This window comes from Colossoma macropomum, unplaced genomic scaffold, assembly GCF_904425465.1.
Source record: "Colossoma macropomum unplaced genomic scaffold, Colossoma_macropomum, whole genome shotgun sequence".
NCBI classification, from domain to species: domain Eukaryota; kingdom Metazoa; phylum Chordata; class Actinopteri; order Characiformes; family Serrasalmidae; genus Colossoma; species Colossoma macropomum.
In genome coordinates, this window is record NW_023494803.1 from 16,592,256 (window position 1) to 16,617,219 (window position 24,964).

General features: G+C 42.6%; 2 protein-coding genes across 4 annotated transcripts in view; one reads left to right on the forward strand and one right to left on the reverse strand.

Moving 5' to 3' along the window:
* The window catches only part of sptbn5 (spectrin, beta, non-erythrocytic 5), an 82,297-nt gene that overhangs the window by 27,522 nt on the left and 29,811 nt on the right, over positions 1-24,964 (reverse strand). For both annotated transcript variants that reach the window (XM_036594207.1, XM_036594208.1), the window contains 15 exons: positions 19,795-20,038; positions 19,508-19,647; positions 19,311-19,410; positions 18,656-18,826; positions 10,393-10,557; positions 9,820-10,046; positions 9,335-9,521; positions 8,747-8,947; positions 8,556-8,669; positions 8,294-8,451; positions 8,070-8,202; positions 7,490-7,635; positions 1,787-1,901; positions 465-575; positions 73-252 (listed from right to left, as the gene is read on the reverse strand). In XM_036594207.1, coding sequence (XP_036450100.1) covers positions 73-252; positions 465-575; positions 1,787-1,901; positions 7,490-7,635; positions 8,070-8,202; positions 8,294-8,451; positions 8,556-8,669; positions 8,747-8,947; positions 9,335-9,521; positions 9,820-10,046; positions 10,393-10,557; positions 18,656-18,826; positions 19,311-19,410; positions 19,508-19,647; positions 19,795-20,038 — 2,392 coding nt within the window. The remainder of the gene's footprint in view (positions 1-72; positions 253-464; positions 576-1,786; positions 1,902-7,489; positions 7,636-8,069; positions 8,203-8,293; positions 8,452-8,555; positions 8,670-8,746; positions 8,948-9,334; positions 9,522-9,819; positions 10,047-10,392; positions 10,558-18,655; positions 18,827-19,310; positions 19,411-19,507; positions 19,648-19,794; positions 20,039-24,964) is intronic.
* Positions 3,127-7,564, forward strand: LOC118824207. Of its 2 annotated transcripts, XM_036594209.1 has the most exons (3): positions 3,127-3,794; positions 5,257-5,366; positions 5,596-7,564. In XM_036594209.1, exons 1-3 carry the CDS (start codon positions 3,381-3,383, stop codon positions 5,672-5,674), a joined length of 603 nt encoding a protein of 200 aa, XP_036450102.1. In that variant the 5' UTR covers positions 3,127-3,380; the 3' UTR covers positions 5,675-7,564. The 2 variants fall into 2 exon arrangements, with proteins under 2 accessions (XP_036450102.1, XP_036450103.1); XM_036594210.1 differs by lacking the exon at positions 5,257-5,366 and having other exon boundaries at positions 5,922-7,564.

The following is a 24,964-nucleotide window of genomic DNA, read 5'->3' on the forward strand; positions in this document are numbered from 1 at the left end:
TCAATGAAACTGATCGATACTTCTAGACAGATCATAAGTAGTGTGAGTGTGTGTCTGTATGTAAATAAATACTGTATTGAGGAAGAGGTAACGCTGTTTGGCAAGTCGCAGCTCCTCCTCCCTCTGCTCCATTTGCATCCGGAGTCTCTCCCAGCTCTCCACCACCTCCTGCTGCTGTTCCTGCATCTTACCTTTCAGCTCTGGGGAGCATACGTCTAGAATGGAGTCTGCAGCATCCAGGAGCTCCTGCAGCTGAAAAAACACCAAACAAACCAAGATCAGAAACCATAAATGTTGTATCAACACCACTTCCTGTCTAGAAGACTCACTGCACTCTACCAAAACTTATTCATAATTGCTTTCTCTTGGATTACTAAGCAGCCATGAATATATGATATGTGACTCGTAAGCTTATCAGAACTCCAGGCATTTTTAAAGGGTAAAAATGTGGAAGTTCTCAGTACCTGCTGCTCATTTCCAGCTAGCTCATGCACCAAAGCCTCATGCTTCCTTAACTGCAACACCACACCTTGAATGTCTTTGGCGACATCATCAGGAATGCTCTTGTACCTATCCTGTTGGATTTCAGATGAACAGAAGGTCAGCACACTCGCAGAACAGTTTGATGCAGCTTTAAATGTGAATTAGATTTTGACTGTTTTTAGCTACAGTACTTCTTTTTTTCATACTTCTTTTTTTCTCCTCCAGTTGAGAGTACTTCATGCGTGTTGTTGATTCTTGCTGGATGATTTACAGACAAAGCTTCTAAAATAAATTACCTTATTGTCCAGAACAACTTTAACATGTTTTTTTTTCTGAGGCATGGCAGAAACCTGGAGATTGGCTCCATCTCAGTATGATGCTACCTAATGCCTATATTTATCTAGCTAAGCCTAGGTCCCATGGAAAAGGTGGTGGCCTGGCTGTTGTCTTTAATAGTACACTCAAAATGAACCATTGTGAGTTTCATGAAGCTACATCTTTTGAATGTATGGCCCTGAAACTGATTGGTTCAGATCCTGTGTTGTTTCTGTTAATTTACTTCCCAAATCCTCTTCAAACTTTCTGTCAGAGTTTAGTCAATTCCGCACTAGTCAGTCTAGCCAGCCCTGTGTGTCCAGCTATGATTGTGCTTGGGGATTTCAATATCCATGTTGACACTGACAGTTCATTATCAACTTAGTATTTACCTGTGCTATTAATAAACTTCTACTATTAATAAACTTCTCCACCCCCCTCTCCTACCCGTCTCTGCCCTGTTGACCCATGTGAAGTCTTTCATAGACCTCAAACTCCTCAACATTTGTCTATAGTAACATCCCTCTTAATTTAGCTGTCAAATTTCTGTCTGTTTTTTTCCTGTTGAACCTACTCTCATTTCTGAATTAACTGCCAAATCTAATGCTTCTATTTGTCAGCCTGTTTAGCTGAGCTCCTGCACCCATACTGCTCTGCCCAAACACTTAGGTCCTCTGACACAGGTCGTTTATCTGTCCCAAAATTTAGACTGGTCACTGTTAGAGGCAGATCTTTCAGTGTCATGGCCCCTAAAACATGGAACACATACTGCAATCTCTTTGTGATCGTCCCTCACTTTCCTCCTTCAAAGCTCAGCTTAAAACATATCTCTTTTCTCAGCACAGCACTACTCACTGAAGGCTTGTTTTGTTTGTTTTTTTCCTGCTTCTGTAAAGCGACCTTGGGTATGAGAAATGCACTATATAAACTTTTATTATTGCATATTGCAAGTATTATAACATATTAAAGTACTACTGGGTTTTGGTACCTCTATGTGTCCCAGAGCATCAGTCAAGTCTTTGTAGACTTTGTGGCATTCCTCAGACTTGTGCAAGTTCTCCTTACGATCTTTGGCCAAATTCTGCAGCTCATCCCATGATTCACTGACAAAACAATAAAGACCAAGCTGTAATTTCACAAAAGAGCTTCACTTTACCTCCTCTCAGAAATTTTGCTGTAACTATATTTACTCCTGAACAGAATTCCTGTAATGGTAGATACGTAATATTGTAGACATTATATGTGGCTTTTTCACATTTTGTCATGTAACCGTGTTTGCAAAAGGAAAAAGTTACTACCATCAGAGAATCAAGCAAAGTACAGTACTGTGCAAAAACCAGAGACCACGCTTTTATTGATTTTCCAGTCAAAACATTAGACATGTCCTGAAAAAGAAGAAAAAAATGCAGGAAAAAAGGAAACATATTTAACTAATAATTACAAATATTTTTTCAGCATTTACTGGGTCCACCCTTTGTCCTTTTCTACCTTTTCAGGAGACTTGTTTTCAGTTTTTCAAAGAACTCTGCAGGGAATCAGCAAAAGCTTGGCTGTATTTTCTGCTTATCATTGTCTAAGTAATCTCAACACATTGAAAGATCAGTCCATTGTTCTAAGAACACCAGTAGCAGTTTAATAAGTACATCTTTATCTCAGTAGCAGTGTGTGTGCTATTATCTCATTGTAGAATTAATTTTTTCCCAAAGGTTTTCCAGAGAATATTACATTTGGTGTTTAAAAATGTTGTCTTTACTTATTACCATTCATGATGTTTTCAATCAAAAACAAATCACCACCTTCAGATGTTATACATCCCTAAACTTCTTATAGTTACACATCTTTTCAGACTCATGGCATTGAGCTGAGGTGGACAGAAACACAGTTTTTGATTTTTATAATTTCATGCTATTTCTCAAAAATAAAAATTTTACATGCTGTTTATCGGATGTTGACGGTTTTGGGTGTCTATCAGATATTACGCAGTTGTTAGAAGACTTTTTATTCTTTTTTTCCTTTTATTTTCCTTTGACCTTACACTTTTTACGCAAGTGGATTACCTTACATCTAATTTTCTCAGAAATATCTTTTTTAGCCATTTAAATACATATTGTCACGCTGTCAAAGGAAACAGACTCCATCTCCCAGAATCCCACGGGAGATCACGTCACTGCACAACTTCCTTCAGAGTCGGAGGCAGACATGGACTCCATTACCCAGAGTTCTTGGGGAGCTCACGTGATCTCTGACTCGTAGACACGCTCCTATCAGAGATCCCAATCTCCTGAATACTAATGTGTCGCACCTGTGTATTTTGTCATATGACTCGTGTTGTTTAGTTTAAAAGCCCAGGCTTTAGGTAGAATAGTGGCGAGGTATTGTTTCCCTGTGAACTACTGAGTGTTTGTATTCTGATTACTGGTATTCTGTTTTTGACCACTGCTTTGTTTATCTGGATTCTGTCTTTTTGCCTAACCCTTCTGGTACTTTTGCCCATCTTGACTGATCTGTGTTTTGGAACCCTTTTGCCTGTTATTTGGATTACATTTTTTGCCCTGCCCTCATTGGTTTGTTCGCTTGGTGTTATGATCACCTTTCTTTTGTGTTTTTTGGACTTGACCCACGCCTGTTACTCGACCATGTTTTTGCCTTGTGTGATTAAAACTGCTGTGATCTTTTCAATCCGCGAGCGTCTGGTTTCTGTCAGAGCGTTACAGAATACCTCGCCTCCCATGCAGACGGCAGATCCGGAAGCCTTACAAAAGGCTCTGAACGAGCAGGGACAACTCCTGGGTCGCCATCAGCAGAATCTGACCGGAGTGATTCACTCCTTAGAGTCATTAGCTCACCAACAGGCAGAACAACAAGCCCAGCTGGCTCAACTTGTTGCTAGTGTGCAGGGATTGACGGGCCAACTCCAAACCATGAGGCTCACGGAACCTGCAGTCAGCCCTGATCTACCCACGACAGCCGCCCCATCATCTACCACGGTTTTTCCGGTTAGTAAACCAGATAAATTTGAAGGAGACCCAGATAAGTGTCGCAGGTTTCTGCTTCAATGTTCGGTGTTTTTTTTTTTAAATTCCCCTGCCAGCTCCGACCAAGCCAAAATCTCTTTCATTGTGTCTCGTTTAGCGGACAAAGCTTTAAAATGGGCCACGGCCAGTTGGACCCATATTCATCGTTTGTCCTATAATCAATTTCTTAGAGAGTTCAAAACTGTGTTTGATCACCCCTACGAAGGTAAGGTCAGCGGGGAGTTAGATTGTCTAGATTACGTCAGGGGAATCGCTCAGTGGTGGATTATTCGCTAGAGTTTCGTACTCTTGCAGCGAGCAGTGGCTGGAATGAGGCGGCTCTCCTCGTGACTTTTCGCCAGGGACTGAATGCAGAGATTGTTAATGAGTCAATTTTTACTGTAGATTTATCAGAAACTTTAGCAGCATCGCCACCCCTATCACATCCCTCCTAAAGGGAGCCCCCAAGAAGCTCAGATGGACCGAACAGGCAGAAAAGGCATTTAAAGATCTAAAGGAGGCTTTCACCACAGCGCCTATTCTGAAACACCCTGATCCAACACAGCCATTTATTGTGGAGGTAGATGCTTCAGAAACGGGAGTAGGGGCAGTGTTGTCCCAGCGTACAGGTTCCTCTCAGAAACTACACCCCATCGCCTTTTATTCCCATAAGTTGTCTCCAACTGAAAGAAATTATGGTATAGGGGACCGTGAACTCCTCACAGTCAAATTAGCCTTGGAGGAATGGCGACATTGGCTGGATCAAGCCAATCACCCCTTTATAGTACTCACTGACCATAAGAACTTAGAGTATCTCCGTACAGCTAAACGGCTCAATGCGCGTCAAGCCAGATGGTCCCTATTTTTCTCAAGATTTCATTTTAGCATATCATATCGACCTGGCTCTCACAACACCAAGGCAGATGCTTTATCCAGAATTCCAGCCAAAGAAGATCCGACCCCTGAAAATGAGAACCCTGAACGTATCCTCCCCCCGAAGCAGTCATCTCCTCGATCCGATGGGAGATAGATGACGAAATAGAAAGAGTTTTGACCAATATCACTGTACCCAGCCAATGCCCCCCAGGGAAGCTCTATGTACCCGAGTCTTTTCGCGACCCACTTATCACGTGGGCCCATTCCTCTCTCACCTCGGGCCACCCCGGAGAAACCAGAATGCACAAGCTCCTCGCACATCGCTATTGGTGGGAATCCATGACCAAAGATATACATGCCTTTGTCTCATCATGTTCGACTTGTTCTCAGTGCAAGACTCCGAAAATGCTACTGGCAGGAAAATTAATGCCCTTGCCCATACCCAACCACCCCTGGTCCCACACAGCCGTGGACTTTGTTACTGATTTACCAGAATCACAAGGTTTTATGACCAGTCTGATGGTGGTGGACCGGTTTTCTAGGGGAGTTAAATTTATCTCTTTTTCAGCCATCCCTAGTGCTTTTCAGACTGCTGAAGCCCTTTTCCAGCATGTATTCAGAGTGTTTGGTATCCCAGAAGATATCGTATCGGACAGGGGACCTCAATTCACATCACAGGTATGGACGGCCTTCTTTGAACTTACTGGGGTCTCAATTAGTCTGTCATCAGGGTATCACCCACAGTCAAATGGACAGTGTGAAAATGTGAATCAGGAACTGGGAAAATTAAGACTCTTTTGTCATGAAAACCCGTCTGACTGGGCTAAGTTTTTAGTATGGGCCGAGATCGCTCAAAACTCTTTAACAAGCTCTACCACAGGAATGAACCCTTTCCAGTGTATTTTAGGTTACCAACCACCGTTAGCACCCTAGACCGGATCTCAAACCGAGGTACCGGCCGTGGACTCATGGATGACATGGAGTGAACAAGTCTGGGAGGAGACACACCAGCGCATAGAATCGGTTCTGCTACGTCATAAGGAACAAGTAGATCGAAACCGAGGACCAACCCTCATATTCCAGCCTGGGAACCGAGTATGGTTGGCCACAAGAGACTTCTGTAACTCTGAGGGAAGTTGTAAAAAACTTCAGCCTAAGTATATTGGACCTTTCAAAGTTTTGAGACGAATTAATGATGTAACCTACAGATTGTAACCTACCCTGTTGTTGCAGGGCCCTTGGATGAGGCTACACCGGACGTCACGCCACCCCTACCAGAAGAGCTAGATGGGGCTCCAGTCTATGCTGTCCGTAGGTTGCTGGACTCCAGACGACGAGGCGGGATCCTCCACTATCTAGTGGATTGGGAGGGGTACGGCCTGGAGGAGCAATGTTGGGTGCCAGCGAAAGATGTATTAGACCCTGGTCTCATTGCGGATTTCCACAACCAGCACCTGGAGAAGCCAGCTCCTTGTCCCAGGGGCCGCCCACGTAAGAGGCTCACTAGCTCTCTTCGTGCCCATCTGCGGGATCCTTGTGAAGAGAACCCGTCTCTCCAGCACCTCGGCAGCTCTGGATCCACCCCCGTTTGGAGGTCCAATGGTGTGCGTGGCGGTCGTCCAGGTCGCCCTCGTTCCGAGGCCCACCCGGACTCTTTGAGGGGGGGTACTGTCACGCATTCGGCAAGCTGTCAAAAGGAAACGGACTCCATCTCCCAGAATCCCGCGGGAGATCACGTCACTTCCTTCAGAGTCGGAGGCAGACATGGACTCCATTACCCAGAGTTCTTGGGGAACTCACGTGATCTCTGACTCGTGGACACGCTCCTATCACAGATCCCAATCTCCTGAATACTAATGTGTCGCACCTGTGTATTTTGTCATATGACTCGTGTTGTTTAGTTTAAAAGCCCGGGCTTTAGGTAGAATAGTTGCGAGGTATTGAACTACTGAGCGTTTGTATTCTGATTACCGGTATTCTGTTTTTGACCACTGCTTTGTTTATCTGACTTTTGGCCTAACCCTTCTGGTACTTTTGCCTGTCTTGACTGATCTGTGTTTTGGAACTCTTTTGCCTGTTATTTGGATTACGTTTTTTGCCCTGCCCTCATTGGTTTGTTCGCTTGGTGTTATGATCACCTTTCTTTTGTGTTTTTTGGACTTGACCCACGCCTGTTACTCGACCACGTTTTTGCCTTGTGTGATTTAAAACTGCTGTGATCTTTTCAATCCGCGAGCATCTGGTTTCTGTCAGAGCATTAGACATATGAGATAAAGACACTCTTGTGAACAGCTTTTGTTAAATGGACACAGCAGGAACTTGGAGTTAAAGTGGCAGTAAGGTACACAAAAGTGGACAAATTAAACACTGATAGATTTGATATTATACTTAGTTTTGGAGGTTCTTGTGTACTCTTCTGTAAAATTTGCTTCTTGCTTTTTTTTTGACACCAAAAAATGAATAATTTACAATACAATTGAAAGGGTGGTCTCTGACTTTTGCACAGTACTGTATGTCAATGGTTTGATCGTAGCTGATAGCAGGCAGTTACTGTCATTGCATTGTGTTGCTACAGGATTGCAAATAAATAAATAAGATTTATATTGCTTCTTATTTCATAACAAAAAGAGCTGCTAGCCTCTGAAAGAAAACACTATAGTTTATGGGTACAGTTATAGTTTATGCTCTCATTTGAGAATAAAATAGGCTGCTGTAGTTTTTCACTTGACATTCTGTGGCAACAGACACCCTATTTTCTATAGAGCTTGCATAAAGTATTTGCTCTGGTAATGTATGTGTACCTGAGGAGCTCCTGCGTCTCCTCGATGAAGTTCCTCTCAGGATGGTTGTTTTTGATGAGCCTGTGAGCAAGTTCTTTGCATATGTGCATTCTCTCCCAGCCCACATCTAACTGCTTCAGGAACACCTCAAACCTCACCTGTAGTTGCTATCAAAACAAGTGACATTCAGACAAACTGTTGATACACTGAGAAGCCAAAACATTATGACCATTCACAGATGAGTCAATAACAAATATCGTAACAACGCAGGGCATTCATGTGGATGTCAGTTTGACACGTGCCACCTATCTAAACATTGTTGCCAAACATCGTTGCAGATACCACAGGGCACCTTCAGAGGTCTTAATAGTAGAGTCCATGCTTTTGGAGTTTTGGCGGAATGCGGAAAACTAACAGGACTATTACACAGGTGGTCATAATGTTTTGGCTCATTGTATACTCCGCTAATGCTCCTCAAGTAACTCTCAATAGAAATACTACTGACCAAATAATATGATCATACCTACTTTTAGTATTACAGCCACACAAAATAGTATTATAGCTATTTTTATTGTATGTTTGTGCTGACCAGCTATCTCACCAGTACGTTCTCATAGTCTGAGCCATAGTCGTCAGAGGAGGCAATCAGACGCTGCTGAGCTATCCACTCTTCCAGGTCTGAGGACTCACGTTTATATTCATGCAAATAGAGGGTCTCCCGGAGCCTTTGGTCCCTGTTATATCACAGTGTAGCAAGTGGATGCTTTTATGTAATGTTAACAATATGACGGGACACATTTAAATGATGCAGATCTTTTCATTTACCTCATTGTGGCTGAGTGCTGTAGTTCACTTAGCTGAGATCTAATGTTGCTGTAGTTTCTCTTTACTTCCTCTAAGCCCCAAGCACGCACAGCCTGGTCTACACTGGACTTGAGCTCATCCACCTGGGCAGCTAGCACCTCAAGCTGACCCTCCACACCCTGCACACATAAATTAGTGTCCAATGTTAGGATTACCCTCAACACAGCACGAAAAAAAGAACCATATTACAACAGTGATTAGGATGTTACAGCTTTGTACGCACCTGGTGCTGCTTCATAAGACTCTGTGTGGCCAATTCATTTTTTCCATAGTCAGAACTGACCAAGGCTGATGTTTCAGACAGGCGGTTTTCCAACTCTGCGCAGTCAAGCAAGATCTGCAAATAATTATTTATATTTACCTCACATTTAATCATAATGTACACAGGGATACTACTTCTCTCCTGGGTTTTACCTGTTCCCGCACAACTGCTTTGTTGAGATGGGCTGAACGTTTTTCACAGGCATCCTCTAGCTCCTCCCACTCTGCAGATAAGTGGTCACACCTCTGCCGCACCTCCTGGCCATCCCATTGGCGCGACCTGGCCATGCCCCCCCCTCTGTCCAGCACACGCTGAAGATATTGGCTGTGGGCATTAACCTCTGCTTGCAGCTCCTAGCAGGGTTCAGAAGAGCCATAAACTTTAACAGAATCATAGAATTATAGTTCATTCAGAATGATAGTTGATTCAGTTTATTATTCTTTGAATAAACCCAGACTGGAAAGATTTCTTGGCCAACACATGGAAATTAGTACATCCCCTTCACAGACAAAAATAAAAAAGTCATTGTACACTCTTAAAAGCCCACATAAACACAGTGTCACTAAAGACAATGCCCAAATCAAAAGGAAAATCCAAAACTAAACAAAATACTTAAACTTTTTCATCTGATCTTACCCAAACAAAAAAATGATGAAACATGCTTTTGAGAGAGTAAAACAGAATGATTAGGAAATTTTCATGCATTCCACAGCTTGATGTAATCATATCTAAGATTCTACCTTATGCTTCTGTAGGAGGTTGATGGCTCCAGCAAGGGATTTGCCATAGCTACTGGTTTCTGCTAAAGGGTAATGTTCAGATATCCATGTAAGCTCCAAGTCTACGTCATGGTAAAAGCTGTAGAGGGCCACATCTACTTCCAGCTGGCTTCTGCGATGATCCAGAGGCTTTTGTAGAGACTTAAACCTGACAAAAAAAACAAATGACCAACTGAGACTCACATGTTGAGGTTAACTGCCACACATAATACATGCACTTTACTTTAAATGTCCCCCACGATCAAACGTGTTTTAAATGGTTTAGTCCTCTTGGATTACTTATCAAATTTATTTTAATAGCGCAGAGTTCACATTTTTCTATTGAAAACACAGACTTGCTTAGTACATCTGTAAAAAGCAATTTGTAGGGCACTACATAGTACAAATGAGCCTGAACTTATCACGGTCCAGTCAAATACAATCTGTGGCCTGTCATAGGAGCTCACAGTTTCAGGTAGGTGTCTGTCTCACGGAGAATCCTCTGTGAGTCAAAGTGGTTTGTGGCCAGGTGTTTGGCACGGGTGACAATGGAGTTGATTTTGTCTGCCAACTCCTGAGCTTCCTGCTCCAGCTGCTTGTGTTCCTTGAGGAGCTGTCGACTTGAGCGAAGGTCATTGCCTCTTGGTGCATACTGCAGCATCCGCTGAATTTCCTCAATTTTCACTTTGGCATCCTGAAAAGTAGCATTTTTTTTCGGTCAGAAGACAGGAGTACTCAGAGGAAATTCCATCTAAAATATATATTTTGGCTATAGCCTTGATTTACTGTTGCTGACCTTGTGCATATTAAAAAAAAAAGGTCCTGATTCATCAAACTTGTCATAATGCATCATCATGTGAATCTAAATTGGATCCTATTTTAGTGTTTTAAAGTCAGAAAAGATCTTGGATTTTATCGTAGAAAGTTGGTTCAAAACAAATCAGCGACAAACAACGGCAAATATGAAAATATCGTGTTTTTTGGGTGGAATTTTCCTTCAAGGCAAATTGTATTGATCCTTAGCTGCAGTTCAGACTTACCTGAAGTAGCTCCATTAGTTGTTCCTGTCGGCCAGCCTGTCTCAGTTTGTCTCCTCTTTCTGCCATCTTCCTCTGGAGCTCGCTCCACCGATTCCGTACCTGACGAGATTTCCTCTGAATGCTCTGACTGTTGTAGTGATCCTCAGCTGCCATCTCTTCTCCTGCCTGGTCATATGAACCAAACACAATAAATAACATTCAGGGCTGTGTTTCTTAAAAGCACTGTGGCATAAGATCCATACACAATGGTCTTCAAATGGCACAGTTAGACAGTACACCACTGGGAGCACTAGCTTGCCTCCAGGTACTCTGGGGAGGCATAAAAGCCTAAGAGGTAGAGAGTCAGGTGGGGAGACAGTTGGTGTGACAAAAAGTGGTGTGGTGTTGAACCTGAAGGTGGAAGCTGACCATCATCCTCTGCCGGGTTTTCGTTGTTTGTTTTAGGGAATTTGTCCCAGCTTTCCATATTTAAACTACTGAATAAAACCGATGGGCTTCTGCTTACTGTACTTGAGGGACAGCGCTTGGGCGGGTCTGGAGTAGTGGAGGTAAGTTGGTTTTCCCCCAGTAACCCTCAATCACCTTAGCTTTGTATATGCTGATAAACATATTACCTGCACACACTTAGGTTTGAGGTTTTGACTAAGTATACTGCAAAGTTTAAGAAACCTAGACTAAAACAGTAGTTAGTCATTAAATCCCTAACAGTTGAGGGCTCGTCCCAGCGTCTTTGATAATGGTAAGTTTTGAGATAGCTAAAGAACTGGAACGGCCAGAAGAGAAATGGCCTTGGCCGGCTTAAAGTGTGTTGGTGGGAAAAGCTCTGGAGGCGTATGCTGTGACAAATGTTAACCACTTAAGGGAATATAAATCGGCGAGAAAAGCAGTCTTGGCAGCATATGAGATGGTGCCAGAGGCTTATCGGCAGAGGTTTAGATTTCTTCGCAGTAAGCAGGACGCTATGTACATGGACATAGCGCAGCAGCTGGAAAAGTCATTTGATAGCTGGCTAGCAGCTTGTGAAGTATATATTTTTCAAGATTTACAGCAGCTTATGCTGATGGAGCAGTTCAAGGCCAGTATACCGAAACATCTAGAAACTAACCTTAACGACCAAGGGCTGCACCAGGTGAAGAAGGCAGCCATGATGGCCTACCCTGAGGAGGAGTGACAAGCCCCAGACAGCAAGCATGTTCGGGCCGGATTTCCTTGGCCGTCACAAAGTCCTCCTAGCAGTCACATCTGCATTGCGGACTTGTGCCACATTTGGGCCAAGTAACTGTTAACAGCACTAGACACCCTGCCGGTCAGCGAACTCAGAGCGCATTGAGGCCGGATCTTTAAAACAGACGCGCCTCATTTAACTAAGAATTGCAACTATCACTCGCTGCAGAACCACAAGTCCAAAGGGGTGGAGCCGGACCTGATCCAACTACGCCCACGTCTTCTTTTCATTGATCTAAAATCATCACATTTCTACTGGTCTTTAACTTAGTATGTGTTTCTTACATTTTCCGCCTTTTGGTCTACACTGTCGCGTTTTTATCTGTGGGAAAGCCGCAGGTGATGCTGGTGTTTTTGTTTTTTTTCTCGATGTTGCTCCGTCCTGAATGTCACCACACAGTCTTTATAATCGCTCATGATTCACCACGTTCACACTCATTCGTCAAAACTCGAAAAGCTTTTTTCACATTCCGGTACAAAGTCCGTTCTGTAGGCCTGCATCTCAAGTGTACTTATGATAGACGGGTTCTAGTTGAAAACGCTGAACGTTTTTAAACACTAGAATGCACATATGACAGGTAAAAATAACACACATAACTGGGTTTTATCAACTAAATCCTGCAATTTCATAAGAGAGAGAAAATGTGTGTTAGGTTATGTACTGACTTTCACATTCGCACTTGATTACGTTTTACTTGAATCTGACGGGCAAGTATAGCGGGGCGGGGTGGAGTCTGATTTAGTTCAGACCAATTAAAACACGACGTAGGAGGAGTTGGATCAGATCCAGCCGTACCCCCTGGACTTTTGGTTTTGCTGCGACGACAATCTCAAAAATTGCGCCTCGTTTAAAATTTGCCCCTCCCCTTTTCCCCCCTCAGTCCTCTGCAGTTGTGAGTTGACTTTGACTGTAAAACTTGCTACTGCTTTTGAGGTAAGGTGTATTTTGTATTTTAAATATTTGCACATTTATTAGAATTACGATCAGGTATCTTGGATTTTATCGTTTAACTTTCAATATGTTAACGTTATTCAGTTTGACAAGCAAATAAGCTGAGTGGTGGAGTTGCTAGAGGGGAGGACGTCAGTGCTAGCTAGTTAGCTATGTTAGCTGAGGTAGTGAGTCAAAATGTCTAATTCCACCCTAAATTAACATCAGAGATTTCTCTTTAATTATGTTTAATAACGACACACTCTTAATCTTACATTATCTCCCTCGCCCGGCTGTGTAACTAGCTAGTTAGCTGGGTTGTACTATGAGAGGCAGCTGTCAGCATTCACTGGAAAATGTGAAAATGTTCTAAGAGCAGCTTTAATATTTCTGCCTGTTTTAGGAGAAAAACAAGTCTAAAGAAAACAGAGAAGTGAATTTGAGTGACTAATGTAAGAAATATCCATTAGCTGGAATCTAAAGTTACCCTATATTGTGGTGTGGAGCCAGCTAACGTTAGCTAAGCTGTATTAGCCAGTGTAAGCAGTAACGTTAGTTTAACCATCTTATTTTTTTATCTGCTTTTTACAGTGTCGGATTTTACTATTTTTATGTAAAGAAATGGTAGGTTAACGTTACTTTTAATTATTTTTTTTCTTGAAACTGCTGAAATAACATAAACCAGTAACAGAATCCTCGTATTTGGTTAAAAGTGTGTAAAATAACCCTCAGAAACAGAACGGGTTTCCCTTGCTTAATCTTTTACTAGACGACGCTTCAACTCCCACACTGCTGCTCCCGCGGCCGCTTCAGACTCAGGGTCAGTCTCAAAATTCTCAAAATTCCGAAATGAAAGTGTTTCTGCTATCATTACTAGCATTATTATCATTGTCTCTGTATGTACATCTGCTGATATGTTCAGAAGCCTCAGCAGAGCTGTTTACAGAGATACTAAAGCTACTACTAGTAATAATAATAATAATAGCTTCACTTGTTTCGTGTTGTAATTTTGAGACGGTCTCTGACTCTGAAGCAGACGCGGACAAGCACAGTGATAGCGTGAGTTGAACCTTTTGGCAAAAATAAAAGAATAGAAAAAAGACCAAGAAAAGAACAGCGCAGTTCAGTACAAACTGGGTTTGTTGTGTTTGTTATCTTTAATTTGGCCATGAAAGTGTAATTAATCCAAAAACACATAACGTAACTGCGAATGTCACACGAACTTTACCGTCCGATGTGGTGTGTGTAGCCTGATTGTGTGAAAGCTGAGACATGGCCGTGGTGGTCTGAGGTGGTCCTAAAACGGTCACAGTAACGCAGCCGTTTTTTTAAACATGCATGCAGCTGCCTGCAGCACCGAGCGCGTTTAACTACCGCAGCTCGGTCATGTTCACGTGTCGGAATAATGTTTCACGCTATGGTTTGCATTAAATAAACCAATAAAAGATCGTGTTTTACTGTCATTATGGGCTGTTACTGCGGTAGCTCGGTAACTCCTACCGGGCTCAGGCCAAGGCCCGATATATAAAATGGACGCGCCTAATTAAAAAACATTCCCCTTTCTTTTTTCCTGCTCAGCGGTCTACAGTCATCCGTTGATATTGACCTATAAAGTTTGCTGCTGACTTTGAGGTAAGTTAATCATTACTTTCGATATCTGCACATATGTGATCAGGTATCACAAATTATTGCATTTGTTTATTGTTAAATTATTTTAAAATATTTTATTCAGTTTGACAATCAAATAAGCTTAATGGTAGAGGAGTACAGACAATTTTAGTTCTGTTAAACAAATTACCGTTAGAGTCTTCTCTTTGATTGTCTTTAAGTTAAAAACAAATTTTGCCTCTCCGCCAGGGCCAGCTTCCTACACCTCTCTGCCAGGGCCAGCCTCCTACACCTCTCCGCCAAGGCCAGCCTCCTACACCTCTCCCCGCCAGGGCCAGCCAGCCTCCTACACCTCTCCCCGCCAGGGCCAGCCAGCCTCCTACACCTCTCCCCACCAGGGCCAGCCTCCTACACCTCTCCCCACCAGGGCCAGCCTCCTACACCTCTCCCCGCCAGGACCAGCCTCCTACACCTCTCCGCCAGGGCCAGTCTCCTACACCTCTCCCCGCCAGGGCCAGCCAGCCTCCTACACCTCTCCCCGCCAGGGCCAGCCAGCCTCCTACACCTCTCCCCGCCAGGGCCAACTTCCTACACCTCTCCGCCAGGGCCAGCCTCCTACACCTCTCCCCACCAGGACCAGCTTCCTACACCTCTCCGCCAGGGCCAGTCTCCTACACCTCTCCCCGCCAGGGCCAGCCAGCCTCCTACACCTCTCCCCGCCAGGGCCAGCCAGCCTCCTACACCTCTCCCCGCCAGGGCCAACTTCCTACACCTCTCCGCCAGGGCCAGCCTCCTACACCTCTCCCCGCCAGGGCCAGCCAGCCTCCTACACCTCTCCCCGCCAGGGCCAGCCAGCCTCCTACACCTCTCCCCGCCAGGGCCAACTTCCTACACCTCTCCCCGCCAGGGCCAGCCAGCCTCCTACACCTCTCCCCGCCAGGGCCAGCCAGCCTCCTACACCTCTCCCCGCCAGGGCCAGCCAGCCTCCTACACCTCTCCCCGCCAGGGCCAGCCTCCTACACCTCTCTCCGCCAGGGCCAGCTTCCTACAACTCTCTGCCAGGGCCAGCTTCTTACACCTCTCCCCACCAGGGCCAGCTTCCTACAACTCTCCGCCAGGGCCAGCCTCCTACACCTCTCCCCACCAGGACCAGCTTCCTACACCTCTCCCCACCAGGGCCAGCTTCCTACAACTCTCTGCCAGGGCCAGCTTCTTACACCTCTCCCCACCAGGGCCAGCTTCCTACACCTCTCCGCCAGGGCCAGCCTCCTGCACCTCTCCCCGCCAGGGCCAGCCAGCCTCCTACACCTCTCCCCGCCAGGGCCAGCCAGCCTCCTACACCTCTCCCCGCCAGGGCCAGCCAGCCTCCTACACCTCTCCCCGCCAGGGCCAGCCAGCCTCCTACACCTCTCCCCGCCAGGGCCAGCCTCCTACACCTCTCTCCGCCAGGGCCAGCTTCCTACAACTCTCTGCCAGGGCCAGCTTCTTACACCTCTCCCCACCAGGGCCAGCTTCCTACAACTCTCTGCCAGGGCCAGCTTCCTACACCTCTCCGCCAGGGCCAGCCTCCTACACCTCTCCCCACCAGGGCCAGCCTCCTACACCTGTCTGCAAGGGTCAGCCTTCTACATCTCTCTGCCAGGGCCACTTTATCTAGACTGGCCTCTGTTGTTTTCCTCTGTAACCAACCTCTTCACCACTTCTTTATATCCAACTTCCTCCATGTCTGCTATAGGGTGAACATTCTTCTTCTAAGGTTTCACCCACCCTTTGAAAGGTCATGACCCCAATAAAACTGTGGGCTGCAAATATTATCTGATTTGGGCCAACCAATGACTTGGTCGGACTCTTAATGGGACAGTAGTGCCAGTACTCCTCTGGCGGCAGACTAATTCTTATCATGTATTTTCAGTGTTGTAATTGTAATGGCTATTACAATTTCAGTGTACATCAAAAATCTAGATTAAATCTAGGAGAAATCGCTAGATTATTCAATTACTAAAATAATCGATAGTGACAGCCCTGTTTTAAATAGTTATTAATATGTTGGATAGACGAAAACAGTTAAGAACATTTTTTTTGTTCCTGCTTTCTTGCTGCAGCACCAGTCATTGCATGGATTTGTTCAATTTCATCAGCAGCACACTTGGTTCAGTTTAATGTAGGGTTGGCTGAAGCAGGTACTGGATGGTAACTGTAAATAATGGGCTTCCTCAATGAGAGCTTGAAAAAAAGGTTGTAAAGATCGTTACCATTCAGTTCACCGTTCAGCTGTCGACCGCAGGAGTGATGAACTGTAAGAATTTTAAGCGATTTAAAATCCAGAACATGGATTAGAGCCCAACCAATATGAAAACTGTGACTGATACCAGTAAACAATTGTTAAGAAGCTGGAAATTATGTTAACACTTAACAATATTTGCTGGTATTATTTTATATTGTAGTATTTTTTTTTGTATTGTTTTATACTCCAATTCATTTTAGTTCAACTGTGCTTCACTGACACAGTTGTCACTTCTCAATGGTCACACTTCTTAATTTTACATTGTAAAACTCAGCATGATAGTATTTTGTGTTCAAATTGCCAGTTACCCTTTATTATTGTGACGACATGAGCAGAGTTTATCAGTCTCTATCAGTGTTGAAAAGTCTGTTTTTTATGTCAGTTTATTACAATTGAAAACAAAGCAGCTAATTATCACTTCTTTAATGGCAGGATTTTTTGCTGATAAGTCTACACCTCAGTACTGGCATTGTATTTTTTCTTGATGCTGTGTTGAAAACATAATGACATTCAATAAACTTTTTTTGGAGGTATTTGGTTTTATGTTTCCCTTTTTGAATTTACCGTTTTTTGAAAACATTCATTATTAATGATTTGTGAATAATTATGTGGGATATGGAGCTTGGACCTCTTCTGAACTGGGTCCGTGCCACATTTGGGCCAGATATGAAGATAATATTCAGACCTGCACCAATTCAGGGCCAGATGTAACGCTGTTCTTTGCTCATCTGGGCCAGTTTTTAATCTGTTTTAGCGCAGATCCGTAAAACAGATCAGTTCCGGTATTGGGCCGTTGTGCAAAAAGACACCGGGCCAGCTCTGCTTTGCGGATCTGGACCGGATGCAGCGCTACATTTGGCCTTAATCAGGCGCAGTGTACATTTGTTGTCTGGGGTTGTATCAATCTCATGCTGAGGTTTTGTGTCACTGTGACAGGAGGCCTGGCCATATAAAATTAGGTTGTCCAGTTCTTGCTAATAAGGAGAGAAACTTGGAATAAGGTATTTGTTTTCTGTGGTACTGTCGCTGTCTCGCCAGAAGGAGAGGCAGTGCCAGTAACCATATTAAGGGATACTGGTGCAGCTCTGCCTTTATTACTGGATAGAGTTTTGGAGTTGCCTGAACTTACGCCAGCTGGTCTGTCTGCTAGTGAAGGGTTTGGGAAGTCAGTTTGAAACTGTTCCATTGTACGACATTTATTTTAAGTCTAGCGTGTTGAATGGCCTGGTCACTGTTGGAGTGGTCCTGTTTCTGCAAGTAGAGGGAGACTTTCCTTTAATGTAATGACTTGGCTGGGTCTCAAGTGTGTTTGACTCCCATTGTGAAACAGGGGCCTTGTGAGAAACCAGAGACAGTAGCTTTAAAAACAGAATACTCCGAGGTATTTTCAGCTTGTGTGGTGACAGGTTCAAAATCTAGGACCGTTGAGAGTGGGCCCTCAGCAGTCCAGGACAGTGCTTGTAAAGCAGTAAGACTTTTAGGGAGAATGGCAGGAGAGGTAGATTCCCTTACCTTTTCTTGGGAGGTACTAATAGCAGAGCAGAGTCAGGACCCTTCTGTTGAACCATTAGCAGTGAGACCTAAGACAGCTAAGGTACAAGCCATTTTGGATTTCCCAGTTTCGCAAACTAAACATCAGTTAATGGGAATATTGGGGATGTGTGGGTTTTATCGCAGCTCTGTACCCAACTTTGCAGCAATAACTGCCCCCTTAACCAATCTCTTGGAAAAAAAAGGAGTTAAGTTTCTGTGGTCAGCAGAGCGTCAGGGTGTGATGGACAACGTGAAGGACATGTCAGGGAAAGATAACATACATGCTGATGCATTGTCAGATACATGAAAAATCTGGCTTTGAGACAGAAGTCATGTGAAAAACTTCTTCTTGATAAAGGCTATCTGGTAGCAAAATACACAGTTTCTAGTGTAGTTGTTCTCTAAGTAAAATGAACAAAACCAAAAAAAAGAAGAAAAAAAACGTCAAAAAGATAACCCGTTACCTGCATGCACTTAGGTTAGGGGTTTCGATTGAGTATATTGCAAAGTTTAAGAACGCTAGACTAAAACTGTAATTAGTCATTAGTCAGACAACTGCTAACAATTTTCTGCCAGCTTCATTGGTGATTACCTTGATTATATTAATTCTGAACACCCTGTCACAAACCAGATTAAAGTGTTATTGCTATTGTGTTTTAACTCTATTCTCTGATGCAGCATACCTCGATCAGTCTGTCCAGACGAACTTGATTGGCCTGCATCTCTTTCTCGGCTGCCTCATGCTTTTTAAGTTTGCGGAGGATGTTGGTAGGGTCTCTATATGACTCATCCTCAGCAATCTTAAATTTCTCCTCCATCCAAAGAAGCAGCTCCTCTGCATCTCTGTAAAACTCCTGCCATAGAGAACAAGATGCTATAAAAGGGGCTATATCCTACAATCTTCCTGAGGTTTACTTATGACATTTTTTTATGTACCAGAAACAGCTGTATAGGTAATATTTACACTACTATTTTCCTTTTTCCTTTGATGCCTAAGAATTTAACAGGTTGTTGTAGTTACTGTGCCTTTAAGACTGATGTAAGTATGTAAGTGACCCCTGTTCTGATTGGCTGTATGTACTGGAAAGTGAACAGGAGGTTTTTAAATTTTAAGAATATTTACAAAGCACATCATACTCTTATTTCAAAAGAAGCAAGGACATCTGTTTTTTCATAAGGTAGGCCCTTTGACTTGAAAAACATATTACCTAGCTTTATAATCAGTTTTCTCTATTTTATTCATGGGTTCATAACAAAGTACAGCTAATTTTAAAAATCTGACTCATTATTTTAGAATAGATCTGTAGCTACTTTCACCTACTTCATACCCAATGATACCTGGTATTTTGCGGAGGCAAGCAGCTCCAGTCTTCTCTGTTTACAATTTTCTTTGAGCTTCCTGTTTCGTTCTTCAATGGCCCGAGATCGCTGCTGAATCCTAAGAAAAAATAAACATTGCGGAAAAAATATTATCATGAAAACAATCAAATAAAAAAGGCAAAAAAGGGGGAAGTTGAATGCATGGTCATCCTTACTGTTTGGATGCAAAGTGACGTTTGTCAATGAGCTCTTGGCTCCTGTTTTGAAAGGTGCTGATCTGCTGGTTAAGAGCTCCAAGCAAACCTTCCAGTTCCTCTTGTCGGCTAAGCAAACTGCGAACGCTGTCCACAGAGTCCTGACCACAAATACCATCATCATTAAACCATTAAATGTCAGAACAGCATAAAGCTAAGTGAAAATAATCATTCTTATTTCCACAACTACTTTTCCAGCAATGACCTATAAATCAAATACTTTAACTCCTCATGAAAGCAAAATTCACCCCAAGGTCTTTGATTTTTAGCCTGGCTTCATGACTGGATATTGTCGCATCTATTCGATCTGCTTCCATGTTCAATTTCTGGAGTTCAAGTCCTTGTTGTAGCCTCCTGTTTCGACTGGACCACAGTTTGTCCAGCTTGCTCCATTCATGGTTTAACTTTGCCAGTGTTTGCTGGACATCTTTAGTGACTTTGTCCCCAGATGATGCTTTCAAAGACTCGCCCAGCTTCTCCATGGCTCTCAACCTGAAAGAAAAAAATGCAGGTAAAACCATGTAATTCATTTTACAAATATACACTTTATGGCCAGAAGCATGTGGATACCTCTCCTAATTATTGAGTTCAGGTGTTTCAGCCACACCCATTGCTAACAGGTGTATAAAATCAAGCACATAGCCATACAATCTCCATAGATAAGCATTGGTAGTAGAATGGGTCATACTGTTGAGCTCATTGAGTTTAAGTGTGGCACTGTTTGCCACAAGTCAGTTCAAGTATTAGATCTGCCCCAGCCAACTGTAAATGGTAGTACTGTGAAACAGAACCACCTAGGAGCAACAACAGCTTAGCCACAAAGCGTCAGACCACACGAACTCAGAGCATCTGTTTAAAATATATATATATATATATATATATATATATATATATATATATATAGCATCTGTTGTATCAGTCACTACAGGATTCCAAACTGCATCAGGAAACATCACCAGCAGAAAAACTGCATGTTGAGATATGTTGGGATTTTAATGAAATAGGTTTCCATGGCTGAACAGCTGCATACAAGCAAACAATCACTATGCGCAATGCCAAGTGTCAGACAGAGGGATGTAACTGCCACTGAACTCTTGCGCAATGGAAGTGTGTTCTCCGGATGGTGCCAGAAGTACCGTTTGGTGGAGGATGGATAAAGGTCTGGGGCCGTTTTTCAGGGTTTAGTCTAGGCCTCTTCCCAGCTGGCCACCAACATCAAAAGACATTGATATCTGGTTGAATGTTGGTTGTGACGTCGGATAACCAAAATTCAACATACACACAACGTCTAATTCCAACGTCAATTTGACGCAGAATAACGACGACAGCCGACGTTGATATTTTGTTGGTTTTAAGTTGTGATGTAAAGTAACCCAAATCCAACGTCTTCCAAATGTCACATGCCAACGTCAGATTGACGTAGAATACTGACATGCAGTCGTGGGGTATGGTGACCAAAACCCAACGTCTATTTAACGTCATAAACTTAACGCCAGATTGATGTAACATTCTAACATCATTAGATGTTGATATTTTGTTGGTTTTAAGGTGTGATGTTCAGTAACTAAGATCCAACATCTTCCAAACATCACATCCCAACGTCAATTTGACGTAGAAAATTGACATGCAGTAGTGAGGTATGGTGACCAAAACCCAATGTCTATTTAACGTCATAACCTTAACGTCACATTGCCGTAACATTCGGACATCATTAGACGTTGATATTTTGTTGGTTTTAAGTTGTGATGCAAAGTAACCAAAATCTAACATCTTCCAAAAATCACATCACAACTTCATATTAACGTAGAATACTGACATGCAGTCGTAAGGTATGGTGACCAAAACCCAACATCTATTTAACGTCATAACCTTAACATCAGATTAACGTAACATTCTAACATCATTAGACGTTGATATTTTATTGGTTTTAAGTTGTGATGTAAAGTAACCAAAATCCACCGTCTTCCAAACGTCACATCCCAACATCATATTGACGTAGAATACTGACATGTAGGCGTGAGCTACGGTGACCGAAACCCAACGTCTATTTAACAGCATAACCTTAATGTCAAATTGACATTACATTCTAACATCATTAGACGTTGATATTTTGTTGGTTTAAAATCATGCTGTCAGGTAACCAAAATCCAACATCACATCCCAACATCATATTGACGTAGAATACTGACTTACAGTCATGATGTATGGTGACCAAAACCCAACGTCTATTTAACGTCATAAGCTTAACGTCACATTGCTGTAACATTCTAACATCATTAGACATTGATGTTTTGTTGGTTTTAAGTTGTGATGTAAGGTAACCCAAATCCAACGTCTTCCAAACGTCACATCCCAACATCACATTGACGTAGAATACTGTCATGAAGTCGTGAGGTATGGTGACCAAACCCTGATGTCTATTTAACGTCATAACCTTAATGTCAGATTCACGTAACATTCTAACATCATTAGACACTGATATTTTGTTAGTTTTAAGCTGTGATGTAAAGTAACCCAAATCCAACGTCTTCTAAACATCACATCCCAACGTCATATTGACATAGAATACTGACATATAGTCGTGAGGTATGGTGACCAAAACCCAACATCTATTTAACGTCATAAACTTACCTTCAAATTGACGTAACATTCTAACATCATTAGATGTTGATATTTTGTTGGTTTTAAGTTATAATGTATAGTAACCGAAATCTAACATCTTCCAAACATTACATCCCAACGTCAATTTGACGTAGAATAATCACAACAGCTGACGTTGATATTTTGTTGGTTTTAAGTTGTGATGTAAAGTAAGCAAAATCCAACGTCTTCCAAACGTCACATCCCAACGTCATATTGATGTAGAATACTGACTTGCAGTCGTGAGGTATGGTGACCAAAACCCAACATCCATTTAACGTCATAACCTTAACGTTAAATTGACGTTACATTCTAACATCATTAGACGTTGATATTTTATTGGTTTTAATTTATGATGTATTGTAACCGAAATCTAATGTCTTCCAAATGTCACATCCCAACGTCATATTGACGTAGAATACTGACATGCAGTCATGACGTATGGTGACCAAAACCCAACGTTGGCAGCTAGGTTTGAAGAGAAGGCAAATGGAAGAGTAATAATTGAATAATTTCAAATTATAAGGTTCCAGTATGGAAAATGAAAAGTTATAACTAACTTTCTAACAGTACCATTTTAGCCTAACACTTCAAAAGCACAGGGTAGCTAGGTTAATGTAATGGCTATCAGCATAAGGTTTAGCTGCATTACCCTTAATTGCTAATTCATCATGGCTAATGTTAACTTATTCCTTAGCTAACATTAGCTAACTACTCTGAGCATTTAAAAGGAATAGCCTGTGCTTTTCGAGTGTTATGCCATAATGGTACAGCGCTTTAGTTTGCGGTTAGGACATTAGCTCAAAGTTAGCACATTGGCTTGGATTTAGAGCGTTTACTCTGGGCTAGCACATTGTCTTGTGACAGCAGTAGCAGGTCCTCTCATCTGCACACACATCATCCTTCTGTGTAAGTCAGTAGAACTAGAAAACTGATTCAAAATGGATGCTGTCATTGTTCAAATGAGGCAGTATTTCCTGATTCATATGAGAGTTCACTGCCAGGAGTGCTTTACATTAGTTCGACCTGTAAGTAGCTTAATTTTGATTATGGGTTCCTTATGTTTGTTAGAACAAAAACTTTCTTGTTGTTACAGATCTTACAGTTGTGGAGTTCTTGCCTCATTATTCAGTTTCTAAAGTAAAACCCATGTATTCCAGACAAGCTGTTATTGGAGCTCTGTGACTGCTTACAGTGAAACAACTACCAAAGTGACTGAGCATATTCAGTCTGTAGAGGGATCTGTTGGAAGATTACTAGGTAAAGGGATTTGTTGTACAGTTTGACACAAAAACTATATTATCTGGAAATCAGTTAAAGAAGTAAGTAATAGTTGAATGCTTTTCCTCTTTTCTTAGGCATCAGGAAGTGGACAGGTTTTGATTTATCCAGCTTTGTATTTGTTTACTGTGGAAAAAGTCCTCCAGTAATCACATGAAAACATGGCTGTTTATCAAATTAAACCTCGAAACAGTGTCTCATACACAGTTGGCTTGATCTCATGTATGCATGTATTTTATGAAGACACATTGAATGGGTTGACACCTATACTTCAGGGACATACACAAATGTTTTTTATTCCACAGACCGCTTAAGTATGATTTTTTTTAGACATGTTTGCCATCTCTGATTTAAAATAAAATGTCTGTGAAATTATATTTGAACAGTGCTCCAAGGTAGATGTCAGATTTAGCCTGTATTTCAGTGGCCTCTCCACTTTGCTCAAGAATGACCTGTCACAAAGGTGAAGCCTTTTTTCCTTCATTCATTTACTGTTTTTATTTATTTAACCAGAATCAACATGGAGTTTTCATTCTAAAATGGCTTTTGACACCTATTGATTATAAAGAAGAAATATTACTAATACTAATCACAGATATTACTAATATTTTGCATGATCTGCAATAAATGAATGTGGCATCCCGCAGGGCCACTAGGGACTAAAGTGGGTAGCCAAATCTGGCCCACACCTTTATATATACTTCAGTATATGGGCCAGAGCTGGACCAGAACCTTTAGTTCTACCCACTTTACAGCATGTTGGCCAGATCTGGGCCACATTTATTAGTTCTACCCACTTTACAGTATATGGGCCAGAGTTGGGCTACATCTGTTAGTTGTACTAATTTTATAGTGTGTTGGCCTCATCTGGGCCACATCAATTAGTTCTTCTTGTTTTACAGTATATGGATCAGATCTGGGCTGAGGACCCATACAGAACTGGGCCAAAACAAAACATGAGATAAATTTTGCTAAGTGGGAAGTCACATTGTTAACTAACCAATGTCGGCAGTGTTAGCTAGTTAGCATAGCTACCGCACTGTACTGAGTCAGTGGAGGTAAACTGGGTTTTTGAGGCTCAGGTGGGTTTGTACTGTGAAGCTGGAGTACAGACAGACAGGTAGGTAGTGCGTATTGTTCGTGGCAGTGTAAGCTGAAGCTACGTTTCCGTTAACGGCTAATGCTAGCGCCAAATTAGTTTGTCAGTGTTAGCATAGATACAGCACTGTACTGAATCAGTGGAGGTAAACTGGGTTTTTGAGGCTCAGGAGGGTTTATAGTGTGAAGTCAGACGGTTTGAATGAAGCGCAGACAGGCAGCCAGCGGGGCGTGTTGTTTGTGGCAGTGTAAGCTGAAGCTAGCTAGGTTTCCGTTAGCGGCTAATGCTAGCGCCATATTAGCTTGTCAGTGTCAGCCTAGCCAGCATCCTGTATCGCAGCATTGGAGGGGAAAACTGGATTTGTGATGCGGGGTTTTGTAGTGTGAAGCTGGTCCATT

Bases quoted from the DNA above. Each gene is read 5' to 3' on its own strand.
- LOC118824207 (XM_036594209.1), top strand. From the start codon at position 3,381: ATGATCACCTTTCTTTTGTGTTTTTTGGACTTGACCCACGCCTGTTAC. The intron at 3,795-5,256 runs GTTAGTAAACCA...TCTCTTTTTCAG, and splicing joins CATCTACCACGGTTTTTCCG to CCATCCCTAGTGCTTTTCAG. The intron at 5,367-5,595 runs GTATGGACGGCC...AGTGTATTTTAG, and splicing joins GACCTCAATTCACATCACAG to GTTACCAACCACCGTTAGCA.